This window comes from Schistocerca nitens, chromosome 4 (assembly GCF_023898315.1).
Source record: "Schistocerca nitens isolate TAMUIC-IGC-003100 chromosome 4, iqSchNite1.1, whole genome shotgun sequence".
Lineage (NCBI taxonomy): Eukaryota > Metazoa > Arthropoda > Insecta > Orthoptera > Acrididae > Schistocerca > Schistocerca nitens.
In genome coordinates, this window is record NC_064617.1 from 550,236,524 (window position 1) to 550,254,571 (window position 18,048).

Genomic DNA, 18,048 nt, shown 5'->3' on the forward strand with positions numbered 1-18,048 from the left:
GGGTAAAATACAGGGAGCGAAAGGCTATTTACAATTTGTACAGAAACCAGATGGCAGTTATAAGAGTCGAGGGACATGAAAGGGAAGCAGTGGTTGGAAAGAGAGTGAAAAAGGATTGTAGTCTCTCCCCGATGTTATTCAATCTGTATATTGAGCAAGCAGTAAAGGAAACAAAAGAAAAATTCGGAGTAGGTATTAAAATCCATGGAGAAGAAATAAAAACTTTGAGATTCGCTGATGACATTGTAATTCTGTCAGAGACACCAAAGGACTTCGAAGAGCAGTTGAATGGAATGGATAGTGTCTTGAAAGGAGGGTATAAGATGAACATCAACAAAAGCAAAACGAGGATAATGGAATGAAGTCGAATTAAATCGGGTGATGCTGAGGGAATTAGATTAGGAAATGAGACACTTAAAATAGTAAAGGAATTTTGCTATTTGGGGAGCAAAATAACTGATGATGGTCGAAGTAGAGAGGATATAAAATGTAGACTGGCAATGGCAAGGAAAGCGTTTCTGAAGAAGAGAAATTTGTTAACATCGAGTGTAGATTTAAGTGTCAGGAAGTCATTTCTGAAAGTATTTGTATGGAGTGTAGCCATGTATGGAAGTGAAACATGGACGATGAATAGTTTGGACAAGAAGAGAATAGAAGCTTTTGAAACGTGGTGCTACAGAAGAATGCTGAAGATTAGATGGGTAGGTCACATAACTAGTGAGGAAGTATTGAATAGGATTGGGGAGAAGAGAAGTTTGTAGCACAACTTGACTAGAAGAAGGGATCGGTTGGTAGGACATGTGTTGAGGCATCAAGGGATCACCAGTTTAGTATTGGAGGGCAGCGTGGAGGGTAAAAATCGTAGAGGGAGACCTGTAGATGAATACACTAAGCAGATACAGAAGGATGTAGGTTGTAGTAGGTACTGGGAGATGAAGAAGCTCGCACAGGATAGTAGCATGGAGAGCTGCATCAAACCAGTCTCAGGACTGAAGACCACAACAACAACAACATAACGGGAATTACTCTTGTGCTCCTCGATTCACATCTGTGTTGCACCAGACACTACTTTTTCTTGCAAAGAAGAAAACAGCTACCAGCCTCTTTTAATAATGCGATTTTAACGATGATATCGCCGTCACCCGTTTCACACCGTCAGGTTCCTCTTGAGACGGCTCCTCACATATCTGCTAAATTTGTTGTTGTTTACACCCAACAACCAATGTCAACAACAATATATGAAATACGCAGGTAAACTTGTCGGTTCGAAATTGGTAGCGGCGAGTTTGTGGAAATAAGTAGTACTATTAACAGTCAGTGGCTGCTGTTTTCTTCATTGCAATAGTCGGCTTGTTTTTGGAAATAGAGTATCTGGAAGACCATGAAACTTGTACCACCATTGCAGCTGGAAAGTGCTTACTTGAATCCAGTGGTGGCTGCTGAGTATGCATTCTCGGTGTTCACAAATTTTTAGATTCAGATAAATTTGAGAATGCGAACTTAAAACAGTTTCGCTTATCAACAAGTTTATACAACTACAACCTCTGCCAGTAATAAAAACATTAATAATAGGAATAATAATATGCATATCTTATATGACTAAAGAAAGAACTATTTTTGTGGAATTTTATTGTTTTGTTCATAATTAAGTATAGTTTATGGCTATAACGAAATAATGAGTGAGCTTTCGCAACTATTCATTTCGTATTTTTATTTAAGTGGGAGTTTAGTGCTTTCCCATTTTTTTGGAGAAATGTACAAGATCTCTATCTGATATATTAGCTGACTTTCCCTAAAAGAATTGAAGCTATTTTGTAGAATGCGAGCATCGATATATCTTGAATTATTCTCATGCCTATATAAATTTCCCTCTTGTATGACATTTAAATCCCTTCTGTTGCCTGTGATTTGGTTATCTTCTTAATGGACTTCTGAACATATTTTTACGAAAGCTGCTTCCATAACTGACAAAAATTTACAATGGAATATATTGAATTTGATGTTAACATCTCGTTCCGTATATATCTCAACTCATATTATCTCTTTTGACTTATTATTAAAACGCTGTATCCTGTCCTCTTTAATAAGCCTGCCTCAGGTGGGGTAAAGTGTATTATTTCCATTAACTGTGCATTATGATCAGCTAATCCATCTTCCAATTGCAGTAACAGTCACAGCACAAATATGAGACTTTACTTCACTCAAACATTTGAATACGCACCTGACTCTTGTGTAAACACAGAGCTAGTCATGATACTGTAAAATATCCACAAACTCGATACTAGTGTGTGCTATTGCTGCACCTTTCTTCTCTATGTCACCTTCAAGTTGCTAGCCTGGCTGTTTACTGCTCCTCCTATCACAATTATCTGATGCACTACATAAAAATCTGTGCACAAAACCCATGTGTTTTCTGTCATCTGGTTAAGTTTGGAACAAACTTTTCGCCGGCCGGAGTGGCCGTGCGGTTCTAGGCGCTACAGTCTGAAACCGCGAGACCGCTGCGGTCGCAGGTTCGAATCCTGCCTCGGGCATGGACGTGTGTGATGTCCTTAGGTTAGTTAGGTTTAAGTAGTTCTAAGTTCTAGGGCACTAATGACCTCAGAAGTTGAGTCCCATAGTACTCAGAGCCATTTGAGCCATTTGAACCACGAACTTTTATGATACTTTTGACATGGTTATTCTACACCTAGCTTGTAGCATTTGACTTACAGCCCTCTTGTGACTGCCATGTAGCTACAAGACTCTTCTATTTCTGCGTGCCTTTGTACCAATCCAAACTTAAAGTTGTTCCTATGAGTCTGCTGCACTCTCCTTTACTCAAAAACTAATTGAGGCTCTTTCTATATTTCTGGTAACAAGTAAAATTGATTGCTAACTGGAATCTGAAATGTAATTTCTGAGATTATTTTCCATTTGGTTATTGCTCTTTACCTTTTTTCCAACTCCCATTATTTCTTAACCCCTTCAAGGTAATTCAAATACATCATTGCTCATTGTGCCTGAATAGTGCAAATCCTTCCTTGTTCCATAATCCTCTTGTCTACATAACCTACAACTGACACTTTAATGGCTTCATTCCAAGGAAACACCAACCCATAGTCCTGACATGTTTCTCCCCTACTAACTGTACTATGACAATACCTATATTTGTCACTAAGAACGCCAAATCATACTTAAACCGGAATAAAGTAAGAGTCAGTGAATACTTGTCTTACCAAACGAGACTGTAAACACCACACAGATATATTCTGAACGTAAGTTATAGGTTGCAGAAGACGTAGAACGTAAGAAAAATAAAATGGCACGATATTTGTAACAATATTAAACGGACACTGCCTGGAAATAATGAAAACGTATTATAATGCATCCAACACGACGCAAAAAATGCAACGCTGGTGCATATGTAAGAGCACTTAGAACTTGCAAAAATCAGGTTATCATTAAACTCCTCTTGCTCCTCACAACAGGTCTGAAACAACATCACACCTCACAACAGACCTAAAACAATATTTGCAATGCCCTTAGGACTGCATGAGTTTCTTAGGATGCTAATTAGTTTGAGGAATACACCTATTATAGTTCAGCAGTTTGCTAATCTGTTGTTGAGAGGAGTGAAATTAGCCACGTGTCTGGTTTACTTAGATCATATCATTGTCTTATCACAGACAATTTGGGAACATGCCAAACAGCTAAGAAGCATGCTATCATCATTATACGAGTCCCATTTAATTCTGAACTTACAGAAATATTTTCTAGTAAAATTGCAGGTTCAGTACCTGGGCTCATAATCATTTCTGCTGCGGTGAAATCAGACCCATAACTTATGGAAGTGGCAGAAATTTTTTTCTGTACTCATCAGTGTGAAATAATTACAGTCCTTTCCTGGTCTTGCTAATTTTAATCACCGTTTCATCAAGGATTATATTACAGTTGTTGAAAAAAGGTGGTTCCTTTTGAGTGGACTGTGGAATATGAGCCATGCAGTAGATTAAAGATGTTTTGCTGAGTTCTTTTCTGCTAATATACCTGGAGTTTTAAAATCGTTCAAATGGCTCTAAGCAGTATGGGACTTAACATCTGAGGTCATCAGTCCCCTAGACTTCGAACTATTTAAACCTAACTAATCTAAGGATATAACACACATCCATGCCCGAGGCAGGATTCGAACCTGCGACCGTGGCGGCAGCGTGATTCCGGACTGAAGCGCCTAGAACCGCTCGTCCACAGCATGATGTGACATAAGTAATTTTGATGTGGGATTCATTATAAGCCAAGAACAGGATGACGAAGTGGAATCAGTTGCTTAAGCCTCCTTCCACCGCAATAAGGCAGACAAATATAACACAACGGAAAAGGTGTTATTGGCCTTAATGTTTGGGGTAAACAATTTTAAATGCTTTCCATATGGTAGGAAGTCACAGTGGTTACTGATCAAGCAGTTTCACGGTGGTTGTTGGATTTGAAGGATTCAATCAATAATATAATGTAATAGCCATTAAAGCTATGTGTTGTATGATTGTGATGTACATTATAAGACCAGGAAGCAGCATCGGAACATAGATGCATTCAGCAGAGACATGTGTGCCTATCAATGACTTGTAAGAAACTCAAGATCAGGACATGCATACCCAACAACATGTAGCCCTTCCAGACTTCGAATCCAAAGATACTGCTAAGAATAACAAAATGTTATCATTGATTGGTGATACCAAAAACACTTCAATGCCATATCATAATGCGCTCTCACAATAGCAGGCAAGCCTGTCCCGGTACCACAAATGCCTGTATTGCTGCACACCACTAATCCATGCAGTTCTATATGCTACTGGTGAGTAGGCCCCCAGTGTGGCAGTTTGGCAGATCTTCAAGTGCCGAGGAGTAGTATAGACTTCAGTATGGAACAATTGAAGTGAAAATGAAGTGAAAAATTTTCCGCATCTTTTACACGTTAAATTTTAAAACATTTTGCGCAAAAGTTGCCGCCTCCTTGAAACCGCATTTTTGTGTGCAAAAGTTGGGGCAACTTTTTGGCGGTCACTTTTTTACGAAATCTTGGCGACGTTACAGTAAAAGCTGACGCCTCTTTGAACACGCATCTTTTCAGCCAAAAGAAGGCGAGCACTTTTTGACGGGCACTTTTTTGCGAAAACTTGGCGAGTTTAACTCGGTCGTCTAAACGGTAACTTTTTTGCAAAATTTTGGCGACTTTATGGCGGCCGCTTTTTTTGCGGCGACTTTACGGCGTCCACAGGAAGCGCGCGACTGCTACGGTCGCAGGTTCGAATCCTGCCTCGGGCACGGATGTGTGTGATGTCCTTAGGTTAGTTAGGTTTAAGTAGTTCTAAGTTCTAGGGGACTAATGACCACAGCAGTTGAGTCCCATAGTACTCAGAGCCATTTGAACCATTTTTTGAAGCCATCCCCCTTATCCTCGATCTCCCTCTCCCCAGCCTCATTCCCCCGTCCTCTCCTCTCTTCCTATCCTGAAAATGAGAGAGACAATGAAATATTCAAGAGAATGTAAGTACTCCAGTTATGCTAGTGGGAAATTTAGAACCACCTTACCACTCTAGCCAGTCAGGGCAAGTATTAAAATGACGTGTGAAAGTGGTGGCAGATATGCAATAAAAGGTGATGATTTAACCTCCATTTGATAGTCAAAGATATGCTTTATTTCTGCAAAAGTAAAAGATATTCCTTATTTTTGCGAAATTCAAAGATAGTATGTACCTAGCTCATAACAATAAAATGTGTAAAAATTACACCAAGGTCAAAGATATACATATTTCTGTGATATTTAGATGAAATTACGCAAACATACATACCTATGGTGTAACATTAAAATGATATATAGAAGTGACACCAAGGTCAAAGATATGGATTATTTCAAAAATGGCCCTGAGCACTATGGGACTTAACAGCTATGGTCATTAGTCCCCTAGAACGTAGAACTACTTAAACCTAACTAACCTAAGGACATCACACAACACCCAGTCATCACGAGGCAGAGAAAATCCCTAACCCCGCCGGGAATCGAACCCGGGAACCCGGGCGCGGGAAGCGAGAACGCAACCGCACGACCACGAGCTGCGGACTGGATTATTTCGGTAAAAATACATACAGACTCGTACATCTCACATAATGTTAAAGTGTTGCCTAAAATGGTGACAATTTTAAAGATATACACTATTTTTAAAAAAAGCTCTAAATTGACTACACATGTATCTCTGCATTTTATGTGTCGAATACTGTTGTCCTTACTCGAATCTTGAATGTGATCTCTCTGATACAAACTAATCATTTCTACTTCATCTGTCTGTCTGTCTGTCTGTCTCTGTCTCTCTCTCTCTCTCTCACACACACACACATACATACACACACACACACGTGGACACAAACAGTAAACAATAAACGGTAAATGGCGAAATCATGAAACAATATCGAAACAGCGTAGAAGTAAAGGCAAAGCAGTGGCAAAACGGCAAGGCATACGCATTACCCATTTCATGTAACCTGTTACTCATTATAGCTGTAAATAATGTTCCCAAAACTATAATAAACAGTACAGTGATATTATAACAAATGGTTTTCTGTACTGTCTCATCATAAAGTGTCATTTCACAGCTTAAAAAAAAAACCTCACCTTCTTGTTTCACATTCAGAAAAAATAGACTTTACCTCTCAAACTCTTGCATCAGTAACACACATCCATTCAATACACACGCTTTGGGCGACAGTGAAAGCAAGACAGAGAGCCCAGAGCAAGGTGTAGAGTTATCTCTGCACATCTCAGCCGTTCTCATAAGAAACACAGGTCATGCTAGCTCTTTTAAAAGGATGAGACACACGAACAGTATGCTGTATGAAGCAAAAAAAACTATAGGGAGAACGGAAAAGGGGAAAGAACTGAAACAAAACATACCTTAGATATAAAATTATAGATAAATTGATCTTTAAACCATGTGTTTATGTACAAAGTTTTTCATGTACGTACACTATTTAAATTTTATAGGTATTTTCAGTATTCAGATTACAAATCTCTATACTTTCCATACCTTTTTTTTACAGATATTAACTTTTTCTGCAATCAGCATTTTTTGTAAGGTAGTGACCTGTATGCACTTTACTAGGAAGTATATTTTGTGGAGATGAGACAAGTTTATATTGTTTGATGATCAAAAAAATATGGTACTTAGTTCAAGAGTGTACTGGACAACAGTTTCTACTTCCGAATTCAGAATGCACTGCCTGTGGTCATTAGTGGTTAACCTACACTAATGGCAAAAAAATCGTAACACCAAGAAGAAGTTGAGCAACGTAAGCGAGAGTCAGCAGGCGTGGTTTTCTATATCTGACACATGAAGTCTGTATAGTTTTCGCGTCACTTGCATAAGGGCGACGCTGGTAGCGCCACTATGAGGATGAAAATCAGGTTTGCTTTAAACACAATTTGTAACAGTCGGGAGCGTTAGTCAGCTTTGAGGCTGGACGAGGTTAGTTGACGATAATCAAGAAAGCCTTTAAGGCTACAAAGACGCCATTATCAACACCTCACGGTGTCTGCACGAGGCCCTGTAGTGGGGCTGCGAGAAGCTGAATGTTTCTCTGCTATATTACGTAAATACTTGGCAGGAATGGAGCCACCGTACGTGACTGCTGGCAGCGGTAATCACGAGAATTTATTGTCGCAAGAAGACAGGGCTCCGTACAGCCATGTCGCACTACCGAAACTGCAGGCCATCATATTTGACGTATGGCTCTGGCGCATCGTGCTGCATCTGCAGCAGTAATTTCGGCAGCAATTGGCACCAAGTTAACGCAATGAACCGTTACAAATCGGTTAATTCAAGGACAGCTCCGAGCCAGACGACCCTGTAGCGTGCATTACACTGGCCCCAAACCGCCGTCATTTGCGACTTCAATAGTCTCAAACGAGAGATCATAGAATGGCAAGGTCGACGTCTGTTGTGTTTTCGATCTGACTTCCAATCAAATGTCAGTTAAAAGGAAACCTTATATTGCCACGTTTTTCATCTGTCACTGAATTTTGATTGGCTCAGCTCTGGATATTCCAAGTGCCAACCAATCAAACTACTCCTTACTAAACACTTGTCTCCTTCCTATGACTGACTATACAGTAACTCGCGCCGTACCATTCTCTACCAAAAAAAGCAATGTCACTCTCTCTCTCTCTCTTCTTTCCCCAGCCAATGAGGTGATCTGCCTTGTCACTGTCTAGCGTCTCCGGCTTAGAATTTATTTATATTATACATTACTGGCAGGTTTCACTTTGAGTAAAAGTTGTTTTTTAAAAAAGTCAAAGCTTTTTGCAGTCTCTCACATTTTCAAAGGCCTTGGACTGAGTACACCATGAGTACAAAGGTGCCTGTCCTGTAAATAGGCGAGTCTGCTCACTCCATTTCACATTCGTATAATGTTTTCCAGGAGTTTCCTCTATGGGAGATGCTACCTGTGTGTCTCTACATTGGCCTGATGTCCCACTGTTGTTCGGCACTGTAAAAGCTGTTGGCCAGATGCCGGTACCCCCCGGCTCTCCTCCTCTTCCTTTCCAAAAATCTGGCGCTGAAGATGGCTCCCTCTTACTCAGTTTTATGCTAGAGATATGTGTGTGTAGATAATTATCTTTATCTTTCAAATGAAGTAATGCAAGTTGGTGACAGAGGTGTGTATTTGCACAAAATTTTACGTACATACCATGGAAATAATGCATGTATCTTATCTTGATGTCAATAATGCATACCATTTTAGTATTAAACAGTTTTGTGTAAATTCATGGAAATAATGCATACCTTTGAATTTTGTATCATTTTAATATTATGTACTGACTGGCAGGAGAGAAAGGGTAAGGGACGGAGGCTGTGCAGAGCGCAATTTGGCTAGTTAGATACTTTAATTTAATTTTATTTATTTGATGCATCATTTTAATACTTCGCTTTGACTGACTGGAAAGAAGTGCAGGGGGTGGAGCATATTGCACAACCGGGCTACGTAGTTTGCCAATGTTTGATTTTTCATTGGGTTTATATTTTTATTACTGCACTACAATTGGTTGGAAACAGTTGAGGGTAGGGGAAAAGTGGGCGGGCTTAGCGGGTGAGATGAGAAAGAGGGGGGAAAGAGCATGTCAGTGACAGATATGTATGAAGGGATGGTGGTTTCCGCCATATTGGATAGTGAGGCTACGTGACTCCATAGCTTGATATTGATCAAAGAGAATATCATTTACTACTGGTGATTCATTTCGTATTCGAGAATACCTTGGAAGCATAAGCACCTTCCTGAATTCGCACTAGAACTGCAGCCATCCCATAACCACTGGGCCGGCCGGAGTGGCCGAGCGGTTAAAGGCGCTACAGTCTGGAACCGCAGGACCGCTACGGTCGCAGGTTCGAATCCTGCCTCGGGCATGGGTGTGTGTGATGTTCTTAGGTTAGTTAAGTTTAAGTAGTTCTAAGTTCTAGGGGACTTATGACCACAGCAGTTGAGTCCCATAGTGCTCAGAGCCATTTGAACCATTTTGAACCATAACCGCTGGCGTCAATGTGAATTACTTTCTTGGCATTCTAGTCATACAGTATTTAAACTGAAAGATAATGAAGGATCTTTCTTGCGCCCCGTTCCCAGAAATGTTGGTGTCTCCCTTCACTATTGCTTGTAATGGACGTTCCTTAATACAGAATTCTTCTATCGGTTGCCGGATAGCTCCTCAAATCGCAATTGTGCCAAGGAGTCGAAAATTCTATTACTGATCTTATTTTCTCTGGATCGGGGCGCATTATCGCCGTTCACTAGGTGCCCCAAGATTATTATTGGTTTTTGGATTTAAATAAAGACCTGCATTCTGAACACACTTCATCACGGTTTTCAGGCAGCTTATGTGCTCTTAAAATGTTTCCGAAAAAAACGACAATTTCATTCAGATTGCAAAGACACTTTGTCCGTTCAATGCGTCCAAGCAGGTTGTTCATCATAAGTTCGAAGGTGTTTCGAGTGTTACGTAGTACAAACAGCATAATTTTGAACTCATAAATGCCTTCAGGAGTTATGAAGGCAGTAGCCTAGGTTATCGTCAATATGTGGTAATAGTTAGACGTCCTGTTTCGTGGTTTTGTTGCATGGTTGGTACTCGATGCAGAAACGCCATGTGCCGTCCAATTTGTTCTGAGAGTACTGAGAACGCTGTGAGACTTCAATAGTGTAATCTTGGTGCATTTTCTCCACTTCTTTCCTAATTATACGTAGTTCAACTGGCGACACGCTGTTTCAGCACTGGAGTATTGACATATCACCACCAACGCTTTACCATGGGCCGTTGATCTGTCTGTTCTCCATTCTTGATTTGAAAGCATCCGACAACTGATGCAGAATGGTTGACTATCTCTCTCGTTGCTCGTTGGTCAGGCCAGTTTCTATTGGCAGTTCGATAGTAGCGTCCTCTTCTGCATTGTCTGGAGTGGCAGTGGAGCACTATTCTTCGTCGATGTCGTTAATCTGCCATTCTCTGTCTGGATCAGCTGTCCCCAGTATCGTACCTTTAGGGAGTCCTTGTTGCTCGTTACAATTTGTCTCTGTGCGATGATTATAATAATCACACTGGCATGTAGATATTTTTTTATGGGACTGAGTAGCTCTTTGCAATCGATAAAACTCTCGCAGTTTAACACTAAGTATTTAGAGTGACGACTGGGACTCGTTTCGTTGATGATTGCAAAATCTACAACCACCGTTGTTGCGTTAGGTTAGGTTGCTGGAATAGCTTCGTTAATCTACAGCTGTGTGTGACTGCATTTGATGCCTGAATCTGAGAGTAACATTATGGTTACAGTTTGTTAAAACTACGAATGTGGAGGGCTTGTTCCGTCATAGATAGTTATTCTTGTAGTACATGTTCTGATCAGCTGGGCGTATTTCCCATTTTCGACTTTCACTACAAGCACTTTCGTATCACGAAACATATCCATATTTTGCTAGCGACATTAAGCGTTTTGCGTTACTGAAAAAGCAGTCGCAGAGTCGAGCAGTGCCGAGACACGTTGACCGTCGATGATGACGTCAGTGCGATTTCGTGACATCTTGGAACCGGGAGAGGTGGCACAGCGGTTAGTACACTGGACTCACACTCGGAGAACGTCGGTTAAAATATGTACGGATACCCGGATTTAGGTTCTCCATAATTTTCCTAAATCGGTTAGTGTAAATGGCGGAATGGTTCCTTTGACGGGACGCGTCCTACTTCCTTCCATACCCTTCTCTAATCTAAGCTTGTGCTCCCTCTCTGACGGCCTCGTTGTTGACGGGATGTTGAAGATCAATCTTTCTCTGTTTTTTGGTATCTCTGTGATTTTCGTGTTTGGCGGCTCAAGCTACAAGTACGATCGCTTCGCTTAATGTAGTTTTCCCGAATTCGTCGGCTAGACGAGGTGCTGGTATCTCTGTGCGACGACAGGGAACAGCTACAACATGTTGGAGACCGATCTGGTTCAGGGTACGACGACGACCTTCGTTCCGCAGGCCCACTATTAATCGACTGTAGTTGACGGGCTTCACTAAAATTGTTGTTATGACTGACGTCTGACGGCGTAGTAATGGTCGAACACTAGTCTTCTTTCTCTGCAACAGCGAACAACGTGTCCAGGGCATCCTCAGTAGAAACGTAACGGTGCGTATTCTTGTGTCCTCAAAATATCTGTTCTTCTGTTGGGCTCTTCTCTTGGCAGTGGTGTTGCTCGTACCTGCGTTTGCAGTATGGGTTGTCCTACACTATAGGACCTAGCTGGTGAAGTCCATTCTTCCTTGTGTACTGGACTGGTGACGAAGATTGGTGTTACAGATCGATACATCTCTATTTCAGCATTGTCTATTACCTCCTGACGATGGGATCGACTTTCAGGGCTGCTATCTTTTGCTAACGCTGTCTGAATATTCTAGCTGATATAAAATACTCTATCTCTTCTCTTATTAATGCCATGTAAGAGGAACGAGGTCGTGGAAATCTTGAATAATATCCGTAGGGCGTCATTTTGAAGTCGGACACACTTTCCTCATCGGACTCTTTTCTGTTGCAATTCCTCGATGAGCTGGTGCTACTAAATGAATTCCTTTGTAGTTGTGACATCCTTTACCAGAAGAGCTTGGTACATACGTTTGCAACTCCTGTCATAAAGTGCGAAATTTTGCAAGCTTCTGTCATATTCAGGTTCATAACGTGACACAGTGCCAAGAAAAGAATTCTTTGGGACTGCGTCGCTTTCCAGTGTCGTTGGCTCCGGTTCTTCGATCGTTCTTCCGATAAGCGGACTTGTTTGTTGCTAGTTCTCACTAAATGTTTTCTTCTGTTAGGCCCGAAATTAATTCCAGCTACTGAGTTTATCTTCATTGCTCTCGAATCGCTGCAGGACTGTGACATAGAAGTACAAATTCGCCAAAAACATCATGTTACCCCACCTGTTGTATCTGGCGACTCGGTCGAGTACTTTCAGCCATTTCGACGAGTCATGACCAGCATTTCTGGAAAACAATGACGGACACCTGGTACAGAGCTGACTTACTGCCGTTTTCGAATCCATTGTCCTTTTCCATTCTTCTGTACATTACTCTTGTCAGCAACTTACATCCATCATGGTTTTCCAGGAATGCTGGTAATGACTGGTCGAAATGGCTGAAAGTACTCGACCGAGTCGCCAGATACAACAGGTGGGATAACATGATATTTTTGGCAAATTTGTACTTCTATGGCACCGTCCAGCATAGATTCGAGAGCAATGGAGAGAAGCTCAGTAGCTGGCATTAATTCCACGTCGAACAGAAGCAAGCATTTAGTGACAACCAGCAACAAACAAGTCCACTTATCGGAAGACGAAGAACTGGACCCAGCAATATGAGGAAGCGATGCATTTCCAATCTTTTTACCTCCATGCCACGTTATGAACCCGAATAAGACAAAAGCTGGTAAAATCTCGCATTTCATAACAGGAGTGGCAAACGCTTGTACCACACATTGTTCTGCTGAAGTGCTTCTAATTTTAATTCTACTAATAAAATATACACATTTTCAACTCCTCGCTGCGTAATGAATATTCCATTAAATTTCGGGCATGCAGCCACGCAAATAAAATTTCCTCCACTGATATTTCGGCTACATATCGTCCGGCCGTCCTCAGAGTGAGTCTCATAAGACTGACGATAAGATGCCAAGTGCGGCCTTATATGCTCCAACGCGGCGGTACTGCGCATGCGGGTCACAGATGCTGGTCGGCGGCAGAGAAATACGTTTACACGAGGCGTACAGACATTCGATTCGCTTATTGATGTATGATCGGCGGCGGTGACATCATTTCTTTATGTCAGTAGCTGGCATCACCCTTCCCACGCCATAGAGGTGTCCTTAAGACCTTAGTGCCTAGGGCGCACTGTACATCCGATACAGACAATTTGCAAGAAGAGCTCTTATACTTGAAGAGCATTTTTAAATCGAATTGATTTTCGGCACAACAAATTCGTAGAACATTCAATGCAAAACCTAGATTGCTTGTACGTGATGGGGAAGAAGATAGTAATGCCTTCAGATCTAGTGCGTTTTTGCCGTATGTGGGCGCTCTTTCCTCGAAGATAGGCCGTATTCTTGAGAAACACTGTGTTAAGGTGATCTTCCGCCCCCCCCCCCCCCCCCCCCCACGAAGATTGCAGCTTTACTCGGCTCTGTGAAGGACGATTTACTGCTTCGTAAAGCGGGTGTGTATCAGATTTCTTGAGGAAATTGTGAGAAGTCGTACACAGGTGGAACAACACGCACCGTTCATGAAAGATGTGTGTAGCATCGAAGATACACACGCTTATTACAGCCAGACAAGTCAGCTGTGGCCGAACATTGTACTGATACAGGGCATTCCATGAATTACAGTGATGTGAAGATTTTAACATCCACCTCTTCGGTTTGGGAATCAGTCTTCAAGGAAGCTATAGAGTTTAGATTAGCTAATAATTTAAGAAATTAAGATAATGGTTTTAATTTGGAGAAAGTATGGAATCCTGCTCTTGGGGTAATTAAACTGCAGGGAAGTCGTCATGGTGTCACCGCCGCCTATCATACATCGATAAGCGAATCGACTTCTCTGTACGCCTTCGCCACAGGCGGCACATGTGCATTTCTTTGCCGCCGACCAGCATGTGACCCGCATGCGTAGTACCGCCGCGGTGGAGCATGTAAGGCCGCGCTTGGCATCTTGTCTTCAGTCTCGTGAGACTCACTCTGAGGATGGCCGGACGATACAAGGCCGAAATATCAGTGGAGGAAATTTTATTTGCGCGGATGCACGCCAGAAATGTAATGGATTGTACACAGTCATGCAATACAATAACACAATTGTGGTGTTCAGTAAATTAAACAATCATATTTTAGCAATTGCACTATACTGAAGATAAATCTACGCGCCTCTCATGTGTAAGAAGTGGAGAAACAGGGTAACGAATCATATATAACTAAAGTCACATGCAACCATAAGAAGTATGCGGTGTCTGTTTGCTCCTCCTTTCCTTCAAAAGGTGAATTGTAACCTATTTTTCCATTGATGTGGCCCAGTGAGGAAACAGTCACGCTCACCACTAACACCAGGAATGTAACTGTGTAACTTTTCACCTGAATGGTGTGAACCATTGAAATGTTTAGTGGTCTAATAAATAAGTGACATACTCTGAACACAGTTTTATTTGTGTTTATCACTTGTAACTCCCTCGACACCATGCTTTTCGGACGAAATAATAAAGCTGTTGTGTTATCTTATAAGTACCCTCTGGAATAAAGACTCTGTACCTCCACATCTAGCTGTTTACTTCAGTTCATTCAAAAAAATTCTGCTTTTAATTGCTGAAATGCTTATTCTTGTGAATGCGTACTTTTCAACTTTCTTTGGACAAGCCTTTCAAAACCATACTGTAATTAAGTGCTCTTTACTGCCTCTATCTATATAACAGGTATTCTTTCAGCATTGCTAACGTCCCTGCAACCATTGAGAAAAGTTTATAAGAAACTAATACAAATATTCCAGAATGTGTCAGTTCTCTTCCAGAGATATCCCACCTTGATTATGGAAACTCACCATTACAACAAATTGTTCGACTTTCCCTCAAATCACGAAAGAGCCAAAGAAATTGGTACACCTGTCTAATATCGTGTAGGGCCTCCGCTAGCACACAAAACTGCCGCAACACGACGTGGCATGGACTCGACTAATGTCTGAAGTAGTGGTGGAGGGAACTGACACCATGAATGCTGCAGGGCTGTCCATAAATCCGTAAGCGTACGAGGGAGTGAAGATCTCTTCTGAAAAGCACGTTGCATGGAATCCCAGATATGCTCATTAATGTTCATGTCTGGGGAGTTTAGTGACCAGAGGAAGCGATTAAACTGAGAATAGTGTTCCTGGAGCCACTCTGTAGCAGTTCTGGATATGTGGTATGTCGCGTTGTCCTGCTGGAATTGCTCAAGTCCGTCTGAACTCACAACAGGATGCTTACGCACGTGTCATCCGCCAGTGTCGCATCTAGACGTATCAGGGGTTCCATATCACTCCAACGGCACACACCCCACACCACTAAAGGGCCTCCATCAGCTTGAACAGTCCCCTGCTAACATGCAGCGTCAATAGATTCATGAGGTTGTCTTCGTACCCGTACACGTTCATCCGCTCGATTCAATTTGATACGAGTCTCGTCCGACCAGGTAACATGCTTCCAGTCATCAACAGTCCGATGTCGGTGTTGATGCCCCCATGCGTGGCTAAAGCTTTGTGTCGTGCACGCATCAAGGGTACACGAGTAGGCCTTCGGCTCCGAAAGCTCATGTCGATGATGTTTAGTTGACACTTGTTGATGGCCCAGCTTTGAAATTTGCAGCAACTTATGGAAGGGTTGCACTTCTGTCTCGCTGAACGATTCTGTTCTGTCGTCGTTGGTCCCGTTCTTGTCGGAGCGTTTTCCGGCCGCAGCGATATAGGATTGCTGATATTAGCGGTACACTCGTGAAATGGTCGTACGGGAAAATCCCCACTTCTTCCCTACGTTGGAGATACTGTCCCACCGCTCGTGTGCTGACTGTAACACCACGTTCAGACTCACTTAAAACTTGGTAACCTGCCCTTGTAGCAGCAGTAAACGATCTAACAACTGCGTCAGACACTTGTTCTCTCGTATAGGCGTCACCGACCGCAGCGCCGTATTCTACGTGTTTACATATCTCTGTATTTGAATACGCTTGCCTACCAGTATACCAGTTTTTTGGCGCTTCTGTGTATTTCCTAAATTCTATTTTACAGCGCTAGAACTACTATTTTAGGTCTCTGAAACTGCAGTACTAGTCATTATGAATTACTAACATTTCAGTACACAAAGATGGCGTCACTATTTCTTTACGGTTAACTAATGCGTTCAAAAAGTTGGTTATGTCTAAACGTTACCTTTCCGTAGGTGAAGAACTGAAGAAGGAGAATTCCAAACAATTTTCTGACGTTCAGCAGCATGGCAGTAGGTTCGTCGGTTCCACAAGCAGATCTTGACGCTTTTTAATAGTATGGCTGATCCTTTAAATATGCCTTAGGCTTCGCTCAAGGTTTGCAGGCTGCTGAAATTTCTTGGTAGTCTGTTGTCAATACAGCTGCTGCGTTTAAATGTGCCCCGTATTCGCTCAAGGTTCGCAAGCTGCTGAAATTTCTTGGTAGCCTGTTGTTGTTACAGCTGCAGCACAGGTGTGTTCCATTTTCAATGAGTAAAGTACAGTCACGTGAAGTCGATTCATTATCTATTGGCTGTGTTCGTGTGTTAGTGGCTGAATACAACTTGTAAACAAAGTTGTGAACATTAGGGCCTGTGCTCGCTTGTTTCTCCTAAAGTAAACGAAAGTTGACGTCTTTTCCATTGTTAACTAAAAGAAGTTTCAGTATAAGATTAAACAACCAACCGGTTGCATATAAACGTTAGGTTCATTCACCTAGGTTTCGACCTACTAGGGGTGTCTTCATCAGAATCAACAGTCGCTAAATCGTAAAATTAAATTGCTAAAAATCAATAGTCAGAATTTTGAGCAACCATGTTCAAAACTGTATGACTAAAAGAAGTGTTTACTTTGTCATCTTCATTCAGCCATTACTCCGCAAGACTGTTGTCAATTAGGCATCAAAATAAAGAATGTTCTTTCGACACGGCAGAACCACAACTGTTTTATTTCTTTTATATCCATCACGGGAAAACATTCATGCACATCATGATCGTGTCTTAATTAACGAGAGCAATGGAATGTGAGAAGTCTGAACGTGGTAGGGAACCTAGAAAATATGAAAACGGAAATCTGTAAGCTCAGTCTAAATGTAGTGGGAATCAGTGATTTGAAAAATATTGCTTGACAGTAAAGTGAAATGAAAAGAACATCAGGATTTCTGGTCATAAGAATGTAGGATAATATAAACAGCATCAGAACATGGTATAATAGGAGCAGGATTCGTTATAAATCAGAAAATAGGGTAGAGTACTGCGAACAGGTTAGTGGTAGGGTTGTTTCCATCAGAATCGACGGTAAACCATCGTCAACAGAAAAAGTTCATGCTGAGTCAGAAACGAAAGACGAATAATTAGGCAAAGTATATGAGGATACTGAATGGGTAATTCAGTAAGTAAAAGGATATGATAATCTAATTATCATAGGTGTTTGGAGCGCGGTAGCAGGGAAAGGAATAGACGAAAGAGTTACCGGAGAATGTGGGCTAGGTAAAAGGAATGAGAGAAGAAAGAAATTGAGTTATCCAAAAAATTTGTTGGGTACCACCTTTATTCAATTTCGTACGTTGTCCACAGAGGCAAGAAATAATTATGTTAAAAATGGTTCAAATGGCTCTGAGCATTATGCGACTTAACTTCGGAGGTCATCAGTCGCCTAGAACGTAGAACTAATTAATCCTAACTAACCTAAGGACATCACACACACCCATGCCCGAGGCAGGATTCGAACCCGCGACCGTAGCGGTCGCTCGGCTCCAG

General features: G+C 41.6%; 1 protein-coding gene across 1 annotated transcript in view; it reads right to left on the reverse strand.

Annotated features, from left to right (window-relative positions):
- LOC126252904 (juvenile hormone esterase-like) overlaps positions 1–16,630 on the reverse strand; it is a 126,299-nt gene extending 109,669 nt beyond the window's left edge. The window contains exon 1 of the mRNA XM_049953880.1: positions 16,476–16,630. Within this exon, the coding sequence (XP_049809837.1) occupies positions 16,476–16,538 (63 nt within the window). The 5' untranslated portion in view covers positions 16,539–16,630. The remainder of the gene's footprint in view (positions 1–16,475) is intronic.
- Positions 16,631–18,048: the final 1,418 nt, after the last annotated feature.